Below are 26,206 nucleotides of genomic sequence, written 5' to 3' on the forward strand. Positions count from 1 at the left end.
AGTTTATCCGATATAAAAATGGTTTAAATGTGAGTAATAGTAGATACACATTACTTCTAAAATATATTGCTTTAGTTGCATATTAACAAATGCATCTATTTTGTTTTACTGTATTAATTATATGTATGTAAAAATCTAGAAAAAAAATAAAACTTAATCACCCCATTAAATAGGGAAATAAAATTTATATAGCAACATTAAACTTTGACGTTTTTATAGATGCAATAGAATACGTCAAAAACCTAAGTCAAAAACATATTTCTTTCAAACAGATAAAAAATAGCAAAATAAAGACAAAACATTTTTGATCACATTTAATTTAATTTGTGCACGGTTTTATGAGTATTATTTATTTAAAACGTGTTTATCTTTATAAAATTTATAGATGCCAGGTGTTAAAGACCAGTGCAAACTTAGCACCCCATCTATGGAATTTTGGGTCGAAAATGACCTTGATCGTTAGGTCCCCGTTAGGTCCTTTAAGGTCCACCAATTTTTTCGTTAGGTCCCCTTTAGTTTTTTTTTAAATAATTTTTTAAATTTTAGGTATAAAAAAATTACACTTTAGCACCCCATCCATAGAATTTTGGGTCAAAAATGACCTTAATCTATAGGTCTTCGTTAGGTCCTATAAGGTCCCACAATTTTTTCGTTAGGTCCCCTTTAGTTTTTTTTTAAATATATTTTTTTTAATTTTGGGTATAAAAAAATTACACTTTAGCACCTCATCCATATCAAAATTGGCGAATTTTATCAAAATCGTATTCTTTACCGTTAGGTCCGTATAGGTCCATCATTGAAATTGTTAAATTATTTATTTTATTAAAATCTATATATTTATAAGAAAGTCGTGTTAGTTACTCCACTTATAACTCAAGAACGGCTGAACCGATTTAGCTGAAAATTGGCAGGGAGGTAGTTTAGAGCCAGGAGAAGGATATAGGATACTAAATATGTACCACGGGCGAAGCCGGGGCACTAGTTATAAAGTAATTGAAACCTGCGCATGCGCCTTAGAGCATTAAGACATGCGCACATCATACATAAACAGCACGAAATTTAAATTGGTATCGTTTCATTTATTAAATCAATAAATAAATCTATACTAGTCACGTCTGGTTCGAAAGATGAGACTGGCTTTTTATTTCGAAAATTTATTTGGCAACACTTAACAGTTAACTGTCATTAAAACCTGAGTTGTTGATGTGTCAAAGCTTGTCAAAGTGATTTTATTTTCTGCGATTTTAGCTTAGGATTTTAGTGATTTCTAATAATTGAAAACTGAGTTGAAAACATGACGAAAACTTTAAACTATGATTAATAAATTTAAAAAGAAACAATTTGAAAGAGATGTAGTTTTCAAGGAAAAACACACAGTGTGACTTGATATTTTGATACTTTTCATCTTGATTGCATTGCACATTATATGATTTGTTTAATATTATTATTATTATTTTGCATGGATGATACCAGTAATCCAGTTATAAACTATTAAAGCAACAATATAAAATTGAACGATCTGTCCGTTCAAAATGTTTAAAGACACAAAATCAGTATCTCAACGAGATTTCTTCTATGACCGAACCATGTTATTCATGTTGAAGAGCAGTACAAAAAAAACAAGATGGAATAACTGCAGAAATGGAAGAGTTAATGATGTCAGAGATAATGATAGTGATTCTTATTCTTTATTCGCGGCTGAACGCGGCTTTTAGATTTAATATGATTATATTGATTAAACAAAATTTAATTGTATTTTATTATGTTTTTTATTACTTTCACTAGCTGTTCTTTTTTTTATCTGTATCAGATAACTGTACCAGATTACATATATATAATATTATATAGATGAAGAGTTTGTAGAGGTTGTTAATCTCTCAAAAAAACAAAGCTCGTAATAATAAATTAAAGTATCAAAACTTTATTTCCAACTATAACCTAAGTTACCATTAGGTTACCTTAATATGATGATTTTTTGAATTTGCCGCCTTTTCCAGTCTTATCTTTCGTTAGCCGGACTATCACCACAGTATCACCATATTTCCTACAGTATGGCGACGAATGTACTTGTGCAGAGAAACGGAGGGGAACTGGCGGGGGGTCGGGCGACGCGGGCCGCTTAATGCAATCACGCTGAGTTTGCATTAACTATCGCGAAAGGACGACGCAGTCGTATTTTTTGTGTAATAATTTTATTATACATAGGTACTTACATATTCTATTATGGCGCGCAAAAACTGTTCCGTTTACGGATGTAAATCTACATTGAAATCCCAGAAGGAAACAATATTTCAGAAAGATTGTATTAATAATTGTATCTGTTGAATTAAAATCAAAGCTATGTATATGTTGTCCTCATTATTTTCTAATCAGATTGTACATCCCAATGCGAATGCATTACTTCTTAAATGGTATAATATACAATTAAGAACATCCAAAAATAAAGTGTCCACGTAAATAATATTTAGCAGTGCAATATCTGTAATTATATATTTATGAACAAATGATTACATCAGATTTAATAATCGCAATTATTTTGAATGTACATATGAATAAATGATTTCATCATAATATTAATAATCACAATTGTTTTATTTCCCATTTGTTGCAACCCTAGCGTATTTTCGTGTGGCAGCGTAAGTACCTACGCTGGCGGCGGCATCGCGCGACATCAAAGGCGTTTCCTTACTGTAGGAAATAATATTGTAATACTGTGCTATCACTATCATTATTATATTATACATAGTATAAAACAAAGTCGCTTTCTCTGTCCCTATGTCCCTTTGTACGCTTAAATCTTTGAAACTACGCAACGGATTTTGATGCAGTTTCTTTTAATAGATAGAGTGATTCAAGAGGAAGGTTTATATGTATAATAACATCCATTAAATAGTGGAGAAGTACTGCTATTTTTGAGGTTTCTAATGTGATGTCGTAAAAAATTACCAGCCTTACTTATAAAAACTGACTGATCTGTTGCATAAACACCTCTCAGTTAAATAACTCTCAACTCCTTAAACAATGATTAAAATAATCTTAGGTACTTATAAACCTATCTCAGCAGTCTCTCAACTAAAGCGTCTTATTTACGGTCCATCTTGACGTACGTCCCGCCAAGGTCATACACGATGCACGACGCAAAACGACAGTGAATAGCGTTGACGTACGTCAATAATTATTATTATTATCTTGCTGGATGTGCACGACCAACTTTTCATCCAGCAAGCACCCCCACCACCGCGAACGTCGTGCAGATGGACAGTGAATAGCGCGGACGTACAGCAGATTAGTATTGCCAACAGAAATTAATGTAAATACTTGGAAACGTGGCCTATTGATATGATTTTTTTGTGATAACTTAGTGAGTACATGAGCAAGCAAGAAACGGTTATTTTTGATTTTTATGTACACAGGAAATCCCAATTATCATTACTTTTGGATCAACCTTGTACACATGGACAGTTTATATTCAGAAGTTATTATTTTAAAAGAACTCCAAGGCGAATTGTTGAATAACACAGATTTTATGCAAAAGTCCACTGCAGAAAAATGGCAATTTATTTAAAAAAAATATCTTGACGAATTTGTTCGTTTAAAAAAAATTATTAGCCATATACTCTCTGTTCCCGCCACTTCAGCATTTACTGAAAGAGTCTTTTCGGTCATGAATGTGAAGTGGCGGGAAGAGAGAAACCGAGCTTCATTAAAAATTAATTAAAAATGAGCTCTTGAAATATATAAATTTAGATTTGGAATGTTTGGATTCATATAATTCATTTAAAAATAATGAAAAATTCTTAGTTACTGCAAAAAGTACAAAAAAATACATTTTTAAAAATATTTATTTACTCTTTATTTACCTCCTTTAAAATCAGATATACTCTATTTCTTCAAATAAAAGTTGGCAACCCTAGCCATGCTTGATGCGCGCACGATCGTCAGTAGGATACATCCAGCACCGCGGCCTTGAGCCGACGTACGTCGGGGATTGACCGTGAATAAGACGCTTAAGTTACGTCAATATATGTATTTTTTTCTAGTAACATTATCGAAATAAAACCCGCTATTCACGTAAAACTTGACTAAAAATGTACTTTTTGACAAATATGAATGGTAGACTTTATTTTGTATGACGTTTAACTGACAGGATATTGATAACTTTCAAATTTCAAACATTTGTACAGATTTGAGATTTTTGATAAATTCAAATTCAGTTTTAATTTAAAATGAGTTCAATGATCAATAAACGTTCTCGTTCGACGAATTGGAGTGAGGAGGATAAGGTACGTAATGTACACAAGAAATCTAATAGAATGTACTTATTTCCTTACATGTTTTAATGCTTATTAATAAATATATATTGCTCTTTAGAAAGTGCTTCGAAAATAATTAGTGCTCGAGCGAGCACATATTATATTAGAGAATAAGGATACGTCGACTAATACAAATACAGCAAAAAAACTTGCATGGGAAGATGTTTTGTCTTGGTTATTTTAGTTTTACTTATTCTAACAGTTTCTTGTATTTAATAAATTGTTACAGTGTAATAACATTATTATTGTATTTATATTTCAGTTATAATATCATTTCACTCCATAAAAGGGACTTAAGCCAAATACAAAATCAGTGGAGGAATTTGAAGAAAGCTAAGGCTTCGGAACACAAATTTAGAACGGCAAGAAACATGACAGGCGGGGGACCTCCGCCACCAAGTCCTCCGCCTGAAGATCAAGAGCTTATAGCAGCTCTTCCTAATGAGTTTGTGGTTGATAACAATCCTTTCGATAGCGATGCAACACATGGCCAACAGGTTTATATTTTTTACATTTTCTACTGCTATTATTCCTTAATTTGGAATATCCATTAAGGGATAATAGCGCTATGCATATATAGTTTTTTATTGTGAGATTGAGTAATTATATTTTATATATTTATAGGAAGTTACTAAGGAGTCTGCTGATGATACATTGAAATTGAATGAAAATGATGAAAGCACTGCACATGCATAGGTAATCATATTATATAATAATTTGTATAATATTTTTATCAGTTATGTTATACAAAAATATCAGTATTATAAATAAAATTTATATTATTTTAAAATAATTATTATTTTTTTATTTTTAGCCTGAATTGCCAAATTTCTCCACTGAATTGCCACGTATAAATCCTACACATCATATTTTCAAAGCTAAACCAAAAAAAACGTAAGTATGTAATGTTGAAAATAGAATTTCATGAAATTTCCTGTGCTTATTGTTCAGCTGTGATTTATGTGAAATAATGTTTAATGTTTATGTTATTTTTACAGTGGGAAATCAAATTCCAATTACGAGCATCAATTATTCCTCCTTGCAAAAAAAAGCAGGGAGGAATTAATGAAGCAACAACAAGAGTTGCATCTATTAAGAATAGAGCAAGAGAGGGAGCTTCACCTATTAAGAATAGAACAAGAGAGGGAGCTTCACGAGAAGAAGCTCCAAATACTTGCATTAGAGGAGGAATATTTAAAAAAAATAAATTTTGAAAAATAATAAAATATGGTTTTTATTGATTAAAATAAGTTTCAATATAAATGGCCCTGTTTATATTTTCGTCTTCATCTTCTATATTATCAGGGATAGTTGGATCGATTAATAATTGATTTTCAAGGCCTGAAGGATCTAGAAAAATACAAAATAAAGAATTAAAATATGCTTATTTTTTATGTATTGGCATTATTAAATATACTTTGTTTACATATTAGTTTGCACAAATACCTTGATTTAAAATAGACTCATTAAAGAGTATTGCTAAATTGTGCAAAACTGCACAAGCAACAATAGTGGTCTTGATCACTTGCAGAGACCCTCGCATTGTTTCGTTGAGTATGCGGAATCTTTGCTTCCACACCCCAAAGCAACGCTCTACAGTATTCCTCGTTCGTATGTGACTCAGGTTGTACCTTTCTTCTGCCTGTGTCCTTGGTCTTAATATTGGTGTTAGAAGATGCGAAGTACAAGGATACCCGCTATCTCCAATCAGCTTCCCATGAAATTCATTCTCCTCAAACCTCCGCTTTATTGAGCTTTCTCTATATATGCGGGAATCATGTGTACTTCCTCTCCAGTGACACACAATATCGCAGATTTTAAGGTCAGAGTCACATACTACCTGTAATTATTGTCATCAATATTATTATAAATTAGAAACACATAATAGCACACATAACAATGAAAATTTATTACTTTAAATACACTATGATCAAACTAAAATGTTATTGTACAATGTTCATACTTGAGTGTTAATGGAGTAATGTCCCTTCCTATTAACATAGTACTGTCCAGCCTCTCCACTCACTTTGCGTATCTTAATATGAGTGCAATCTATTGCACCAATGATACGCTTCATCCCGCATATTATGGCCTCAAATTTCCTAATTGCTTTGGCTTCCTCGGTTGAGTTCGACGGCATATTAATATAACGCGAACTTTTAGAAGCTAACGCAATAGCAACATTTCGGGACAAACGGGAAAGTGTCTGTTGACTCATTCTGTGAATGTCAGCACAATCTTCTTGGATCTGTAATGTAATAGATCGTTATACAGGCTTTTCTATTGTATATATCCAAAACTAGAGCACAAGTCACATCTACCTCATGCCGGCCCCAATATCGAATAACTGCCATCACTTGCAGTTCCACTGGAATACCGCCCCCTCGAGTGTCCACGCGAAGGTCATCCCGAATCAAATTAATGATTTGTTGCATGTTATTCTTTCCGAATCTATACCTCGACCGTAGTGTGGCCCTGTGGCCGCTACAAAAAATATATTGACACCATAGATTGACACTAATACCAGGTTATTTTAATTCTAGGTTGAAAAGTAGGTTTTTAATAAATAAGCACTCTCAGAACAATAGATTTATTTAATAAATGAAACGATACCATTTTAAATTTCGCGCTGTTTATGTATGATGTGCGCATGCCTATGCTCTAAGGCGCATGCGCAGGTTTTTATTATTTTATAATTTTAATAAAATAAATAATTCAACAATTTCAATGATGAGCCCATACGGACCTAACGGTAAAGAATACGATTTTGATAAAATTTGCCAATTTTGCTATGGATGGGGTGCTAAAGTGTAACTTTTTTATACCTAAAATTAAAAAAAAATTATTTAAAAAAAAACTAAAGGGGACCTAACGAAAAAATTGTGGGACCTTATAGGACCTAACGGAGACCTATCGATTGAGGTCATTTTTGACCCAAAATTCTATGGATGGGGTGCTAAAGTGCATTTTTTTTTATACCTAAAATTTAAAAAATTATTTAAAAAAAAACTAAAGGGGACCTAACGAAAAAATTGGTGGACCTTAAAGGACCTAACGGGGACCTAACGATCAAGGTCATTTTCGACCCAAAATTCCATTGATGGGGTGCTAAGTTTGCACTGGTGTGTTAAAGATTGCAAAGCGTTGTGTCACTTTTACATTTGTTTCGAAATATTTTCACTAGACGTCGCTAGTGCATTGAATAGGCGGGAACAAGGGCGGGAATCGTTGTCGTTTTGTATCAGTTTTATGTTGTTATAAATTTGTATTGAAGTTTTTTAATTTAAAATAATATACCTAATAAAAAGGTAAGCTTTATATTTATATGCATTTCTACGCAATGGTGGAAAACTTACTAATTTAAATAGAAATCGTGAATATTTTCCACGACTATTTTTTTTAGGGATGTAACGATACCGATACCGATACCGATATATCGGCCGATATAATCGGCAAGCCGATATAATCGGCAAGCCGATATATCGGTATCGCCGATTATAAAACAACCGATACCGATATCAAACAATTCAAAAAACCGCGCCCAATGAACGATGCGGGAGGCCGCCCGCGCGTGCGCACTTCGTTTTTTTGAAAAAACTCTACCAATAGTAAACTTTTATTAGGAACTGATTGTATGTGTATAACTTAAAGTTTAACTGACTTTGCAAAATAATAATACTAAAATAAATGGTTTTCTTGTTTTTTGATTTGGCGTTGTTATTTAAAAGAATACGATTTACAGTTGAGTCTCTGTTAAATGTTGGTAACTTTTATGCATAATTCACTATTTATTTTTCTACCAAGCCATCGATATCGGTATCGCCGATATTTTATTACAAATATCGGTATCGGTATCGTATCGGCAAAATCATGTATCGTTACATCCCTAATTTTTTTAATACTATTTTTAGGTTTAAAACAATTGAAGAGTAGTTTGGTAAGTAAATTTAATTTAGTGAAAACTATTAAAAATGTATTTTTTACATTTTTAAATGCATGTAAATTGTAAGAAGAGACCATAAGAAAAATGTTAATGTAAGTTTATTACCTACTAGATATTTTTTTGCTACCCTCAGATTTGAATATTTTGAATTGTATTTTCTCGAACCCTAATTGAGAAAAAATTCGAGAAATATTAAGCTAATTTAGTGACACGTATTACGTTCTCAATAACGAAACTGTATATTTTAAAAAGTTCAACCTTTTTTGGCTCAACTTATGCGTGTACTGCGTAAAACTAACCTAAATCTAAACTTGAAGCATGCTTTCCACAAAAATTAGGTCACGCTCACACCGGAAACCTTACACACAAGAACTACTAAAGTTTTAGTACATTTACAATGACCTAGGCTTATGACCCTAGTCCCTAGAAGCATTTTGATGCGTGGACTTACCTACATAAATTTTTAACCTATTTCTACAAGGTTTGTAAATATTTGAAAGTGATGCTTTCTGGAGTGATGGTGAGTTAAAAATTTTGATATAATTAATTTCGGCATTGATGTAGAATTAATAAAATCAAGGAATAGGTACCTATTTCTTCGTTTAAGTTATGAAAACAAAGCTAGTAGACTGAAAGCCTTGGAATAATTTTTTGTCATGCATAGGTATAGGTAGATATTATTATAAATATGTTGGTTGTATCTATTTACATATTACGTAGGTATATATTACGTACCTATTCTGCGATCTATCTGTCTATGCGTGTCAAACTCAAAAAAATACTGCACCGCTTATCATTATGTTTTCACCATTGGAAAGCGTGGTTTTTGATAGAGGTTTTAGGATATTTAATTACCTATTAGGTAAAGTTGTAAACAACGCGACAACGCGCTGCACAAACCTAATATTGTCTTTTTTAAATAAAATTAGGATATTTTATCATAAGTACCTAGGTAGTTTAAGTGTGAAATCCAGAGCAAATATGCTATTTAAAATTAAAATAAATTTTGATCTTTAAATCCTTAAAAGCTCAAAAGATTGTTAGTACTATAGTTTATAAAATGCTTATTCCTACCTATTTATAATATTAATATTTAATATTTTCTTACAGGAAATAAAGACTAAAATAGAATTGATAGCGCAGTCACAGCGCAGTGTCTTCTCAGTCATTCAAAAGAATAGATTCCTCCTCTCAAGAAAACTTAATTAATTTGCAAAAAATATTTCCTAAAATTTTAGCCGAAAATTAATATAAAGGTTATTTTAATATTTCTCTCAATGTGTTAATTTTTCTTCCAATAAAGTAAGATAATATTAATTACCTATTAGTATAAATTATTTTCTATCATGATCATAGAATAAATAAAAAATAAACATTTTCAGGTTATAGGATAGCTGTAGATACCTAGTAGTTTTTTTTTTATAACTTTTGTTTTATTTTTCAGCCAGGTCCAGCCACACTCGTTATAAAGTTATGATGAAATAAAAAGTTTATTGGAACATTTGCATAAAAAAATTATGTACTTATCTACTAAGGAAAAAAATACTTTAGAGCCGTCTTTAATTTCTAAATTATTATTGTTTCATTTTCCCGCGTTTTCCAACAGCTAGCTGTCATTGTTACAAAGTGACGTCTGGGGAGCAAACTGCAAAGTCATCGAAGTAAAAATGATTTCGAAACAAAAGGGAAAAAACGGTGTAATTTTTGTGATCGTCCATTTTTCTTATTTTTCACAAAACACTTTTTTTTTGTTATTGAAACAAAAACAATGAGAGAATGTTTTCTTGGACTTAGGAATACCTACAATCTATTTGCAGCACTTAGTTATAATGGGTCTGCTAATTAGAAAGGTAGGCGGTAGAACCGTTACGATATTTTAAATAAAATGTCATAGCTTTATTTTTTTAACTATTTCCTTGCCTTGGCTTCGCTCAGTTCCTACATATATATACTTAATTAAAAAGAAAGCCAAAAGTGTTTAATAATAGATATTACCATGTCAAAGAGGAATCGTAAAAGTGTGAAAATTAGAGGTAACTTCGTGATTTTTTTTGTCGAGGCAATTTTAATATTTTATGTTTTTGATCAAACAGAATCCTCGAAAATATCATGTAGTATATAATATATATTTTTTAGATTTGGTCTTGAATATTACTCGTATACCTAATCTAATAGAAGATTGGTAATTTTACTTTACCCTCTCCACATACAAACTTACAAACGGTGAAGTGAATAAAAGCGTGTTAAAAATATATAAATTGTAAAATTTAACCTATCTATAATAATTAATTAAGCGGAAAATAAAATAAAATAGTAAACTTATTACTTACCTTACCTATTTTATTAACAGGAGTCACGCAATATACCTACTACAATTACCTATAGTTTACAATTGTGTATGGAGGCGTGACCGATTAATATACCTATTTTTATCAAATTTCAACGGCTTTTATCAGTTCAAATAAACGATTAGCTTTTAGCTGGGACTTCGTGGAATTGTCTGATAAATAACTTAAATAACTTCAGTTTTTATTGTAGGTATAATCAAACATAATATTTACTAGGTATGTATATAGGTATGTATCACAGTGGTATGTATGTATTCATGTTGAGTAGGTATGTTTGTTTCCAAAATTTTGGAACGAAGTTTTTTATTTAACGGTTGCTTTGCTGACGGAGAGTCCTTTTTGCCACCATTGCTATCTTTTTTTCTGCTCTGTGTGATTATGAAGATTTATATTTTTTTTAAATGGTGACAAATAAAGAACTATTTCTATTTCTAAGTTCCTTATCGCGCGGTACGCTGGCTAAGGGGACTAGGCGAGCGTCATGAAAAATCCTCACGACACTTGCGAACGCTACGCTACGCAAATTAAGTGTATTAGCATTCCTTCCCTTTCATTTATCAATTATTTATCATTTAACTCTTTATTATTTAATCATACAATACTTATTTTAAAACGAAAGGAACTTCGTTCCAATCGGGTGTCCCACATGTGACACCTGAGACTTTATTTTGTTATTAAAAATGATAATATAAAATATAATATATTATAAACCTACTTAATGATATTCTAAAATATAATTTGCTCTAAAATATAATATTTCTCGCATATTAAAAAGGATAGCAGGTACCTAGGTGCAATTATTTTAATTTTAAAACCCACGTGATTATCCCACAGTAGGTATATAAATTTAGAAACTGGGGCATATTTACATTCTTATTCATTGAATAAAGTTTGTATAAATTACCCAAGTGACATTGAATGTTAAATTCCGTTCCCCGATGTGTTACTTCCATTTAATTGATAATAATTTAATAAACTTAGGCACATAATAAATGACGTTAGGTACTTTGTTATATAAAATGCTTAGATTAGCAGTTATTATTTTTTATTTATTTTATAACAACGAAATAAATTTACCACGAAATGTCTTGGTAAATATCTCTTTCTCTTGTCCTCTTTTATAAAAAATACCTATCAACTAAAAAAATTTTTTCCATAGCCCACATAAAAATCAAATTAAAAAAAACGTCGAAAAAGCCGCCAATTTCCGAGCGCGCCAATACCGAATTGGCGGGCTGTCCCCCCACGAATGCAGCTGCGTTGCCAAGGTCAGTGTTCAGTGCTATTGTGGAGTGCATTGCCCAAAGTGCACGACCAAATATACGTGCTTACACAGTAATGCAGGCACGCACACACGCGCGGCGCGTGCATGTGTGCGGCTGTAAAAAGTGGCCGAATTGTGCGTCAAAGATTATGCGAGAAAATCCTGGTTATATCTAGTTTGGATATAGTTAATATTATAACAAATTAAATACATAAATAAATAGATATCCCTGTATGAGATAATTATATAAATAGAAACAGATCTAATAAATAGTTGCTAGACGATACCTACGACATATCGACGAATCGTACCTAATGTTATTGTTGTAATACATGTAAATATTATTTAATTTAATAATTTGAATTTATTGGACTTAAAGGAAGTAATAATTCATAGCAATTTTCCGCTCACATATTTTAATTTAGCTAACAAACGGAACTCTACCAATTAAGTACATAACTCAATTTATAGCAAAGCAATAAAACGCGTCACGATTCTCTGCAGAAACCCATAATTGTCCTCCCAGAGGCTCGTTAACCGAGTGTAATTTACGACTTGTTTATCATATTTAATCTTTGCCCTTGAAAATAAAACAATAAACAACCCCGAATTACACACATACACATCGCAAGTAAGTCAAGAGCAAGTGAGTAAGGTCATGGTTAACTCTTTTGACATTCGGATGTTTTCGGTTTCGTTCGTCTGCGTTTGCGCACGTTTTCTTTTTTTGGTGCGGCAGGCCTTTGTTGGGATTTTTTGTACGATTTGTATTTTATTACATTATGTACGGCTTTAGCTTAGAAAGGGGCAGTGTTAGAACATTGACACACCTACTAAACATATTTGGGTCGGAGCTTTGAATTGATAAAATTTTGTTTGCAGTTTTATATAACTAAGTATCCGGTTTGAAGTTTCCTGTGATTGTTTGCAGTTTTTTGGTTTAAGTATAGTTATCAATCTAATGAGCAGTCTAACAAAAAGTATGTGATTCTTTGATAAAAGTAATTTTTAAAATTGGATAAGAAGGTCATAACAAGGTATAGGTCATAATTACTATACCTATAAAAATGTTTTGCAGGTACACAAACAACATATTTTCATTGTAGGTAATAGTATATAAAATATAAACAAGGAGATTTTATTTAGTGCTCATGGATAAGTCCCTATATGGTCAAACTTATTTAAGCTCGCCCTTAGCTTTTACGCAGTTAATATTGCAAAGAAAATCACCGCTTGTTTACGACTCTTCAATTTCAGTTTAAAAATAAACTTCGCTTTTACTCTCGACAAAAATGCCCACGAAATTGAGCCCGGTTCCAGACTGGTTTTGGCGGCAATCGCGAATCTCCAGCGCCATTTTGAATTTTTACTTTTTTTGAAACCTCAGCCTTGAAGGCAATTGCTACAGCCCGAGGACATGCATATTGTTTAAAAACGAAATTATTTCAATAAGTACGTTATATTGTGGTTTTTGGTTTTGTACATTTTCGGTTAACTTGTTATTCAGTATTTTTTGTATGGAGCGTGGCAGTTGGTGGATGTGCCGTCAAATTAGCGTATAACTTTTGTCATACATTTTCACGAGAAAATTGGGTTTTGAGGTTAAAAGTATAATGCTTTTGACGTAATAAATATTAACCGGTTCTTGCGGTTTCTTTGTCGACGCATGCGTGGGTACATGATATAAATATAAACTATAATTATTTTAACATTTAGATGTCACGTGAATGAATGTCTCATACTTTATTTATTTTCATAGTATTATTGTCCTTCTTTATTTCAATGTAAACATTAAATTATAGGTATGCGATATCTACAATATGGTAGATATTAATATTTGCACACCCAATCGATGGGTAGAATGTATTAGCCACATACCGACATCTGTAATTTGTAACTACATTCTTGCAAATAAATATAATTTGAGTTTGAATTTTTAATTTGATCTCGATTGCTCATTGAACCATTTTGCTTTGGGTAAAGACAAAAACTTATTTAAATATAGTTTGTATACTTTCTTAAATATTATGATCGTGTGTTTATATATTTTATAACTAGATTTCAAAGAAAAACCCGCATAGTTCTAACTGGGATTACCGGGATAAAAAGTTGCCTTATTCTTGGTCTTCAGCTTGGTACCAACATACCAGATTTCATTGTTATCGGTTCAGTATTAGTAGATCGGATCGTAGGATTTTTATAAATGAATGCATAAAATTAACATAAAAAATAATTAAGTTATTATATTTACGATTTATGTTGAGAATCTTAATTTGTGTCATCACTCATCATCATCACCATAGTATAAGTAAATTATAAAACAGTATCTTTCTCTGTCCCTATGTACCAATGCTTTTCTATCTTTAAAACTACGCAACGGATTTTGATGCAGTTTTAAATAGATAGAGTGCTTAATGGAGTGATTCAAGAAGAAGTTTTTAGTATATAATTTATTAGATTTTAGACAAAGCGGACGAAGCCGCGGGTGGTAGGTAAGCTAGTTTATTTATAAAAGTAGTAGGTACCTAAGCAAATAAATGTTAGGACTCTAGTTAGAGTTTCGGTAAAAGGAAAAGCTATAAAATAAATTTTAATGTTAATAAGATTGGCTCTCAGTCTGTATATAGAAATTAAAACAAACAATAGGAAGTGGAAGACAAAAATACATTATATTTCCTACCTAATACTTACTTGCTTAATTTTGTAACGTAGAAAAGTAAATTTAAAAATTATAATAACCTTATTCCCTATTAGGAAATGTCCAATCATATTATTCTTGTTTCACCCGCGCAGCTCCGCACCTGTTGGTCTTAGCTTAATGATTTATAGCCTATAATAGCCTACCTCGATAAATGGGCTATCTAACACCAAAATAATTTTTAAAATCGGACCAGGAGTTCCTGAGATTAGCGCTTTCCAACAAACATATATACAAACAAACTCTACATTTTTATAACATTAGTACCTATAGATTAGGTTTGAAGGTAACCTAACTATATTTTGTCACGTAAAATGAAATTATCAAGGCATAAAATAAAACAACTTTTATATGAAAAAACAACTTTATTAAATCTTTTTATCCAACTACACTTTTGGTATAAACAATATACATATTATATTCTTAGTTATATATAATACTTAACAAAGAATTCCTTGCTTCAAAGTACAAAATATAGCGTAGCTGTCTTCGTACTTGCAGAGCGACGTGCCACAGTATACAACAACAGTGCAGTTCAAATCAACAACAACGAACTTCATAGCTGTAGGTACTAGCGGCGCACCGCGGTTTCACACACAATGCTCCGCTCCTGTTGGTCTTAGCGTGATGATATACCCTGTAGCCTTTGTCGATAAATGGGCTATCTATCACCGAAAGATTTTTTTAAATCGGACCAGTAGTTCCTGAGATTAGCGCGTTGAAACAAACTTGTTTACTAACTGAGCCTCGGTTTTGCGTGGGTTGCCCGGTACCTATACCTATAAAAAAGTTATCCTATGTCACTACTCTCTAGGAATAATAACCTTCTGCTGTTAAATGATTTTTTTCAAATCGGTCCAGTGGTAACGGAGTCTGTTACTGTGAAGCAAACAGTCACAAAATCAAATATGCTGGTTTTTGCCATGTTGACAGGTGATTAAAAATATATTAGCATACCTTCTCTTTAAAGATACCTACAGCTTTCCAATGGTAACATAATTTTGGATATGAATTGAGCAGTTTATCATTCGTTAAAAAAATATGTTGTTTTAAAATAATTATAGACCGTACTTATATCCTACTAATATTTTAAAAAGTATGCATGTTCCTACCTACGCAAATACTACTTGACCGATTACAATGAAATGTCACTCCTGTTATTCATACTATATTATGTTGTAGTAATATTTTTATACATATCTCTGATAAACGAAACACACTTAGATAATTAAGTGTAATGCAAAAGTGAGCATAAGTTGTAAGTTGGTTGAAAAAAAATCATAAGGTTATCAAAAATCAGTAGTTTTAAAGTAGGTTTCTATTTCTTTCTACCTATTGAAGTACTAGCTTTCCACCAGCGGCTATATCTTTAAAAATAAAACCGCATCAAAATCCGTTGCGTAATTAATTATACGGACATAGCGACAGTAAACTATGTATTCAGAAATACAACTTTTTAACAAGTATTGCTTGAAAAACAGTTTTGTAGGTATGTATATTGTATATGTATATAAAAGTGCAGAGTCGCATTACGAGGAATTTTACAAGAATACTCTTGACCCGTATGAGAATTTAGAACTTTACAAATAAACAAGTGACCCACCCGACATTTTGCACTTTTTACAGTAAAAATATCACAAAACAGAGAGGTTTGATTCCTATATCAAACTGTGATGTGTCTTTGGACGAAAAGGTCAAAAGTTTGTCATTATGCCATGCTTATTTAAACTTGCTCATTTAAAATATTATCACTAAAAAATATTGTAGGTATTATACATGTGTCTGCAAACCCTTGAGGAAGTGTGAAAAAAGAAAATAAAACAAAACAAATCAACAAATGAAAGAAATTTATTGTATACAGGTTTTAAACATCCTCCCACATTCTTACTCCTTCCTAACCAGCCATTTCGTTACGATATTAACGCAAAATATAAACGTCTTAAGGTAAAGGTATTACATAATATGAAAAACATTTCTCCACGTCAAATGATTACGCAAGATACATATGTTATACGTAAGAAAGTGTACACAACTGTGTAGTTACAATTCCGATCTACAATCAACTCCATTTTCGTCGCCTAGCGACTCTTTTGATTTGGACGTCAATACAATTTTCAACATTTTACAAAATGTCAGTCGAATCGTAAGCTTAGCTTTCCAAAGACGATTTTTCTAAAAATTTGACTAGATTCAATACAAATGTTAAGCCAATCGCATTATATTCGCCAATTGTGTCAGTGTATAGAAAATAATAACCATCACTATTCTTACTGAGGAAGTGAACAATATATATCTATAATAAAGTAATGGAGTCGCCGCTCAGCGAATTCTATCTGTAAACTAAACAATAATAAAAACTAAAGGAACAAAAATAACAAAAAAGGCGTGTAATGTATATTGAAAAAAATATTCCATTAAACTTGTACATACTCAATAATTAAATAACAATATTATAATTTGATCTTGTTAGTTCCTTTTTTGTTATAAAATATTAAAAAAAAAACATGAGCTTTCAACAGTTTCTACCTTATACATTGGTCCATTACCTAACTCATATTTCTATCCAATCACAAATAAAATCTTTTTCCACAAAAGACAACACTCAAACGAAGAATAAGTTCCCCAGCAATGTGATGTGATTCTTTAAGCGTTTATCAAATAAATACACCATGAAAATATCTTGAATTTTTTTACACTATAAGTTCAATAAAGTTAACATTATATTTAATATGTCTAAAATTAAATGCTTTGTGTTGTACATAATTTTTCAACGCGGCAACATTACACGTCCGACGTCTGCCACTTGCGTTACAAAAACCTTTCATCTCACGATTATTCTAATGTATAAAGTATTGTAATAATAGTACAATATTTTTTGTTTAAAATTAATTTTCTAGAAATACATACAGATATAAATGGAAAACAATTAGTGAAGCTTACATTTAGAAATAAACATAACCTTACGTGTCGTTCTGCAACCGAAGACGGGCTACAATGATCCGAACTGAATTATCTTCGATTGAAAAACGACATTTATATACAAGATACAGTCACACAAACAAACAACATGTGTTTACGAATGCTTAGAAATAAGATCTGGCAATGTCTTTTAAGAATTGATGGAGTGAAAATCTTCGTTTGATTTTTTGGTTTACAACGGTCTCGGTATTTTTTAATGTGGTTTTCCACTACGCGTCTTGCGTTACAAATTGCGCGGGAAAATTTTTTGTAAAAAATTCAGAGCGTGGTAAACCAAAAGACAAGTATTTGTTACAAACGAGTCTCATAGAGAAATGCGTATAGGGATAAATAATTGCACACAGTAACCACCTCGTATCTATCAATTAAATTTTAATAAAAAAATGCAACTTCCATTCATTGTCTTTTTGTTCTTAGAGCGGCCGATGACAGCTCAAGACTAAACCTAACCCTTATTGATTTTAATACGAAAAAAAAATTAACAAAATATTAAACTCCTACCGCCTAACTATTAATCGAATGTTACATTACGATATTAACTAAAATTCTTAAAAACTATGTGGAAAAATGATCGAACAATATACAATAAACGATTCACTATAATCCAGTGACCTCTGACGGAGAATCGAACGTGGCGCTTTGAAATGTCATTTGGAACGGCACGAGGCGTTTCGTGAAGGGAAACGGAAAGCGTTACGGAGATCACTGTCAATAACATTTACTGTAAGGCGGCGTATACCATTTGTACAGACCGACCAGCGCTAAAAGCACATGGCATATTCTACATATCAGTCGCAATTCTCTTTAATCGCAATGAACCCCAAACACTGCACAAAACAATGACATGTATAACATCTCAATATAATATTATAATATAATATAAGGTTATTTAGAAATAAAGCCACTTAAAAATTAACTAACGTTACAAAATAAGATTAAACAACATAATGATTTGTTCCCGATGCGCGAAGTATTTATATTATAATTAAAAAAATCTATTAACATTCTAAACGGAATGTTCATTAATATCTACATTCTCTTTGCAAATTGTCCCATCCTATTATCTGTACAAACTTATACAAAATAACGTTTAGCTAACAACGAATGTCTAGCGTCACACATAGATTTGTGTACGTATAAAAAAATAATTGTTCGCTTTTTAAATTTAGAACATGGAACTAAGGAAAAATGCCGCGAAAATTTGACACGTTTTGTACTGGAAAAGACTTTTTGTTGCCATACACGAAAAAAAAATACTTTTAGTATCATTTAAATGTTAAAATCTGAGAGATTTTCGCGCAATTAAATTTCCCCTAATGTTTTTATGAAATGCGGTCTGGTGGGCTGTAATTAACACGATTTTTTACAAACGATAAATGCAAATAACAATTGTTAAATATTTACGAGCATAAAACGTTAAAAAATGTGAAATATAAATAAAAAAGGGCTGATAAAACACATGATCTCGACTAGTAAAATTTTGAATATAAAATTTTTGTTGATTTTTCTATAGAGCCTGATGTCGACATCTCGGCATTGGATATGTATGGCGATTCGGATATTTGTAAGTCCCCAATCAAATAAACAATAATTTCTCCCCAAACAAAACGTAATCTATGTCGAAATGTCGAGTCCAGCTCCTAAACCTATTTTTACATCACTCGTGGTCTCCGAAGAAAAAATGTACGACAATATTTTTTTTAACTTGTATATAATATATGTATAATTTAGTTACATACACAATACAAAGATTTCTTAATTTTGTTGAGGCTCACATTTACACATAACTTACAATAAGTAGTCGTATGATAATTTATATCCAAATATTATTTACCTAACATTATGTCGGAGAGCGTATACATTTTCACATTTCATACCTCCATAATATACTTTCGATTGAACACCAAAAAATGTCACAAATTTGAAGATATCAATTTTTTTGAGGTTTTTTTTGCGCTAATTTTTAAAGTCGACAAGAATATATTAATGATTATTCATATTTTTGTATAGTCGATAAAACATTTAAAACTTGGACCATGAAAAATAAGAATATATCTCCTTAAGATACAATAATAGTACATAAAATATATATATAAGTTCACTAGTATGTATTTATGTACGCGCATGATGGCCGAAGGGCCGACGCAAACCGCATCCGTAATACCTAAATATCACATTCAGTAATATGGAAATCCACGTGCTAGCTTACACACAGTTAAAATTACTATTTTTTACAAAATAATAATTGCACATAAGTCCGAACTTAGCTTTCGTCGAAGCTCACAGAAGTGTGTCCGTCTCTCTCACACGCGCCGCGACAGAGAGAGACCGGTGACCGTTCCCGCCGTAGCTTATAATTTCATTCAATATATTACCTATCTAATTATAAAAACACCGCACAAAACTTGCGATAATTCACTTAATAACATTTACACTCATAGCTAGCTTTATAATTAATTTGTTACATTGTTTTTTATTACTTAAAAATATTTAAATAGTTGATTTCATAACATTAACTTTTGGTTGTCTTTTACTTAAAACAATTTCAAAAATCGAGGCATTCGGATTTGGGTGAATTTCGGACAACCTGTAGAGCGACTGCAGTGTCATTCCGCGCGACGCGGGAGTATTCCGGCCCAGCCTGTATGGACACGCGCGCTGGCGAGCTCACGGCTCGCGAACGCTTCGCTTCGGAATAACGCTGCGCGCCGCGCGATAAGTATTAACCCGACGACCTACCCGTCACGGGCGTCTAAACTATTTAATTGTGATCGCATTAGTAAAGCTGTGTATTGAACTGGTTGTGACATAGGTAACTATTGTGATATTTGGTGAACGCCGGGGGGAAGCGGGAAAGCGATCGAGTAAAAAGAAACTTTATTGTCACTACAACAGTAGGCGCCGAGCTACCGGCTACGGAATGTACACTACTACCGCGGAGCGGCGAGCCCGGGGCCCGCTCCGGCCTTCGATGGGAAATCATTGAAAAACTTATCGAAAACGAGGTACAGTTTAGTAACCGAAAATGAATCGCCGAAACGAGGGTAGTTCGAGGTGAACTAGCATGAAACACGCGCGAGAGGTACACAATGATTCGCACAGACATTCACCGGGCGGGGAGCGAGCGGGGCGTGCGGCTCCAGCGCACGGGCCGCTCGGTCCCCGGGCGGGGCGGGCCGGCCGGCTCGCGGCGTGGCGCGGGGCCGCGCGGGCTAGGCGGGGTGCGGCGCGGGGTGCGGCGCGTGCGGGGCGGGCGGGGCGGGCGGGGGGGCCCGCGCGGGCGGCGAGCGGGCCGGCTCGGGCGCGGCGGGCGGCGTGGGCGTGCCGTTGCGCGGCCGCAGCTTGTCGGCGCGCAGCCGCTGCACCGCCTCGCGCATCTCGGCCGCCAGCTGGTGGTCGGAGTCCAGGCGCGGGCGGCGCGCGGCGGGCTCGTCGTCGGGCTCGCCGGCCAGCCGCCGCAGCAGGCTGGGCGCCTCGCCGCGCGGCTCCGCGGTGAGCCGCTGCAGCAGCGCGGCGCCGGGCCGCTCGAGGCTGGAGCGGATGATGCCCTCGAGGAAGGAGCCGTTGGCGGGCGGCGGCGCCTCGCCGCGCAGGCGCCGCATCATGTGCGACGTGTACAGGTCGGAGGCGGGCGGCGCGAAGCCCGCGCCGGGCCAGAAGGGGTAGCCGGCCGGGTAGCCGGGCGCCTCGGGCCCGTTGAGCCCGTTCGTGAACGGCTTCGTCGGCGGCTTCATGGGCGGCTTCGGCGGCTGCGGCTTCGCGTCCTGCTGCGGCTTCGGCTCGCGCTTTCGCGGCCGCATCAGGTGCCGCTCCTTCACTTTGTATTCGAGGGTCGAGTGCGGCACGCCGTAGTAGGAGCCCGCCCTGTGCACGGACATCTCGCCTCGCTGCACGGCCTTGACCGCTTCGACGAGGCTGTCCCTGTCGTAGTTCCGATACTTGCCCCGCTTGGGCCGCGTGCCCTTGCCGCCGGTCGCGGGCTGTCCGTTGTTCGTCGCTTTCGAGTTGCTCGGTACGGCGTAATTTCTCTGGTTGTCCGGCGGCGTCTTGATCACCGACACGTGTCGGTCGGGCGCTCGCATGTAAGACAAGTCGAGTTGGGGAGGCCTATCGAGAGGCTGTTGAAACTTTTGGCTTATGCTCTTCGCGATGACGTCGCTGATGGACGTGAGGAGGTGTTGTGAGGCCGGCGGGTCGGCGAACACTGAGGGCGGGAGCAGCAGCTGCGAGGGCGGGTTGAGCGGCGGCTGCGGGGGGAGGAGCGGGGTGATGGGGGTCACGGGCGTGGTGACCGGCGTGGCGGGCGACGAGCTCTTGTCGTCGGGGGGCGGGAAGGAGGGTATCTTGAGGATGACGGAGGAGGGTGTCTCTGGTTTCTCGGGGTCGCTGTCGGGGTCGGACTCCTGGGCTTCGGGTGCGAGGCCGTGCTTGTTGACCTTGTTGCGCAGTGTGGAGCGCGGGATGCCGTACACTGCGGCGGCGCGGCGCGTGCCGAGGCGCCCGGACTGTATGTCTCTGAGGGCGGACTGCAGCTCGTCTTCCGTGTAGTTGCGCCGCGTGCTGTTGCCGGCGCCATCTAGCGCGGAACGTTTTAATCTGTAACAAGTGACGGTTACGTTTCAGATGTGCTAAACATTAAAATCTATAATGTGTTGTATACGCAATAGAAAGTTGGAAAACTGTCAAACTGTTTTTATTTCCTACACCTTACCAAGTTAAAACATGAAGGAAAAAAATGTTGTGTGGTTTTATGAAACCACGGTAAAAGTGAACTGTGAAACTGTTCGAACGGTTCCGAACACTGCTTTGTGTAGCACATGTCGCGTGACGGTCGGCTGCCGAGTAGGTATACCTACGATACACGCGACATGCGCTACACAGACCAAAAAGTTTGAGACGATGTAATAAAAGTTTCACTTTAATAAAACCTGAGGAATAAAAGTTTAAGGGGTGTGCAAATAGCTCTAATTTGCTTATATATATAATGTAACTTGCACATAAGCCTCGATAACACTGAATATTGTGATACAACCCTTCAAATATTCATATTATTAAGCTTATTTTCTAAGTTGTTGATTTCAGCATGTTGTTTTATTACTACAATTACAATGAAGGTACTGATTTATCATCCCAATTTCTAATACTTTCTCTGCAAACCAAAATTGCTCTTGTAGATTATTAGATATCTCATCTACATTTCTTAATAATTAAAGAGTTTAAATAAAATCAATTATAATTCATAAACTACCGTGACCTAGTTTTAATTTCATTTCTGCAGCCATAATTAAAAAGTTTCAAAACAAAACCGTGACACATAGCGTTTGAAAGCAACAAAGGCATTACATTGTTTGACTTTAATATGACTATTTGCTCAATTTATTTGTAAATCCGCGCAAACAGACATGTAATGTTGATATAATTCCAAAACAAAAGAATGCACTTGCAAAATGATTCATAAAAGTATATAGGTCAACAGCTGGTCAACAACCGGCAATCGTTTAAATTCAATATTTCAAAACAGTGCCCGTATTAAATGGAGATAACGCGAAATGCGAAATATTTACTTGTCCACCCGATAACGGTCTACTAAGAATGCATCTTTATCTTTTTCCATTCGTCTTTTATTTCCGATTCGGTTCGCATCAAATTTGAACGCTGAACCTTCATTATACGGTTTAGAATCGTTCGCGTCGAATCGATAGTCTTCGGTTTCATCTTGCATTTGACTTTCTTATTTTTCGCCACCGTTGACACGGAATATGAAACCTTATTATTAAGCTTTTGGGTCATTTTTTCCGTCGCCCTTATCGGCGCGGCGGCGAGGATGCAAGGTCGATGCACCGTCGACTATCGATGCATTTTTATTTGTTTTGGCGAGTCGCACGACCCACATCGCGGTCCCCGAATGAATTTATTCAGATATCGATTTGATATTGCGCATAATATCGATGCTGAAATCGAGACGTTCAGTCGACTCGAGATTCTTTGAGATGTAGTGAAATTTAGATGTAACGAGCGTCCGATGTTGTTCGCCGATGCATATAACTTAATGATATGGCCTTTGTGAAAATTTGCGGATGGCTACGTTTTATGTATATGATAATTGAATCTGAACTTATGGTGATAGAATTCAGTTTCCCTAGAGAATAATGGTACATCTTCCATATTCCTTATACTATTTATACAATATTAAGCTAAGGTTAGATTGCAATCGATAAAAACGATTTTCGATACACATCCTCACAATTTCCTTCGTTGGGTTATTTAGCTAGAAATGCCGACAATTCTCCACGAGGCGGGAAGAATGTATGAATTTCACAATCTCCTTGACACCCCATTTCTTAGGAGGTGAGAAGATTTTTTACGTGCTCCCTCGAGAGGTCATTGTTAGGTTTGCATATGAACTTGGGTAATGACTTAGACGCAATTTTACTAGAAGATAGCCTACATGTACTGTGAAATATGGAAAAGGGATTTTCCATGAAATTGTTTCGTTTGTAACAGGAAAGTGTATCGGAATTCGTTATTGTTAAAAATGAAATAACTAAAGACTACAGCTAATAAGATATACAAATGCAATTTAGAACTAATTTTAAAATAGATATATGCTAAGATGTCAATCTCGTGTCACAATGTTTGTCCTCAATGGACTCCTAAACCACTTAACCGATTATAATAAAATTCGCACACCATGTGCAGTTCGATCCAACTTGAGAGATAGAATAGGTTTTATCCCGGAAATCCCACGGGAAAGGGAACTATGTGGGGTTTTCTCTGAAAACGCGGGCGAAGCCGCGGGCGGGAAGCTAGTTTAATTATTAATGTAACCCAAAAACATTTTGCACTATAATAAGAAATGTATACAAAAGACAGAATGATTCGATTAAGCAGCAAATACATACATATATGTCTTCTGTCTGCAGTCTTGATAATACAGGAAATTAACAATGAATTGAGGACTTGAATGAAAAAGATGATTTGGTTTATTATTCAACACAACTGTAGGTACTACCTATAGGTAATTGGTTTTCGGATTGTGATGTTGAAAGGCCTTTAATTTCTTTTAAAATAATGACCTGATAACTTTACTTAAGAAATATTAAGATCATAAAATTGATTTACAATTAAGTGCTGTGTGCTGTCTTTTAGTCTGACTTATTTTTGTTTATATTAAGTTATCAGTAATTTGTACCTATGTTATAGAGCTAGTAATCTTCAACACTTTTCACCTAAATAAGGATGTCTAAACGACTTTATTGTACGAATACTAACTTTTAATATAGAATCTATATTAAATCTATATTATAGATCATCTCAGAAAATTATCCCAGGCGTAAAAATTTGGCATACTTGTAGATCTTACTTTACCTCTGGGTAAAATTAGGTAAACCTTTTTTTTTTAAGTGGGGAAATCTTGCATAGATACCCACGGCCTCCGGGGAAAGGGCCGTGGGTTATGTCGGATTCCTACCGACCAAAACCCCACTGTGTTCCGTCAAGCTGCATCAACGACGGGGCCACGGGTATAGGTAGAATTCTTCCGTGACCCCATCAGCATATATCATACGTACTATTTCATAATACAATTTCGCATATCTTGGTCATTGGCATGAATGCGTCAAAACAAATAAAAGTTTGTATGTCCGTCTGATAAGTCGATATATTTCGCAAACCATTCGTCACGGAGCGATGGCACAATAAAACGGTTCTTGACATCCAATTTGATAATGCTTTATTTGTAGTTTAAATGTATGTAATGACTTATCTTGCGTTTTAATGGATTTAAAATGATTTTTGTAACACTATATTAATTGTTTTATTTTTATGATTATTATTAATAGATTAAAAGATTCTATTGTTTATCTTCACGTATTTCGAAAAAAAACAATTTTCATGTATTTAATTTATAGTAAGTGAATGATTTCAGCAAGATAATTTTTAATTAAAATTTTCGTCTAGTCGAAGATATTAGTAGATAATTTTCCGCAGATTTTTATGATTTTCCCATATAATTTTATTTGCTTTTTACGATGAGTTGCTACAATATTGTTACTTATCTTATATATAAAAATGAATCGCAAAATGTGTTGGTAAGCGCATAACTCGAGAACGGATGAACCGATTTCGATAATTCTTTTTTTATTATATTCCTTGAAGTACGAGGATGGTCCTTATGTAGAGAAAACGTAATCATGTACCACGGGCGAAGCCGGGGCGGACCGCTAGTACTATATATGTATTTTTGTTAATCTGGATAAGTCGATTATTAATATTATAATGATGTTTTTAAAGTATAGAAGTACATGAATTTTATCATTAGTGCAGTTCTACTAAATGAAAAGCCTCCCGAGTTATTAGTAATTTCCCACAGATTATTATTAGCTACTAGACTGAAATAATAATAAAGCGTGATGAAAACGACCCCATGGCCCCCTGGGAGCAAAACAATGATGTCTAGGCGTCATAGTGCTTTGATTTAGAGCCAATTTTGTATTAGACGGAAAGCTCATTTCTAGACTCATTTCTACCGCTAAAAGCACTAATTATTTGCTGACGGCTTCGCTGTTTTAAATAATTTGAGTTTAAAAAAAATGTTGAGGTTTTATGGGGATTAGTTTTCATGTTTGTGTCTCAGACTTAGGATCATTTATAGTCCAAGTA

The 26,206-nt window shown here is 34.7% G+C and overlaps 2 protein-coding genes and 1 long non-coding RNA gene across 4 annotated transcripts in view; 1 reads left to right on the forward strand and 2 right to left on the reverse strand.

Annotated features, from left to right (window-relative positions):
- The first annotated feature begins 4,125 nt into the window (after positions 1 to 4,125).
- Positions 4,126 to 5,539, forward strand: LOC149478100 (uncharacterized). Of its 2 annotated transcripts, none has more exons than XR_016317470.1 (5): positions 4,126 to 4,283; positions 4,576 to 4,810; positions 4,938 to 5,009; positions 5,128 to 5,207; positions 5,312 to 5,539. It is a non-coding gene; the product is annotated as an uncharacterized LOC149478100 (long non-coding RNA). The 2 variants fall into 2 exon arrangements; XR_016317471.1 differs by lacking the exon at positions 4,126 to 4,283 and adding an exon at positions 4,304 to 4,487.
- Positions 5,540 to 7,754: 2,215 nt separating this feature from the next.
- The window catches only part of LOC149478101 (tetraspanin-33-like), a 281,232-nt gene continuing 262,780 nt past the window's right edge, over positions 7,755 to 26,206 (reverse strand). The window contains exon 8 of the transcript XR_016317492.1: positions 7,755 to 8,214. The gene's annotated coding sequence lies outside the window, so the exon portion shown is untranslated. The remainder of the gene's footprint in view (positions 8,215 to 26,206) is intronic.
- Positions 20,758 to 26,206, reverse strand: part of Eip93F (Ecdysone-induced protein 93F) — a 187,083-nt gene continuing 181,634 nt past the window's right edge. The window contains exon 7 of the mRNA XM_089709646.1: positions 20,758 to 22,141. Within this exon, the coding sequence (XP_089565772.1) occupies positions 20,758 to 22,141 (1,384 nt within the window). The remainder of the gene's footprint in view (positions 22,142 to 26,206) is intronic.

This window comes from Colias philodice, chromosome 23 (assembly GCF_061535455.1).
Source record: "Colias philodice isolate Cphi_HAF_F1 chromosome 23, ilColPhil1 Martin Lab GWU primary, whole genome shotgun sequence".
Classification (NCBI taxonomy): domain Eukaryota; kingdom Metazoa; phylum Arthropoda; class Insecta; order Lepidoptera; family Pieridae; genus Colias; species Colias philodice.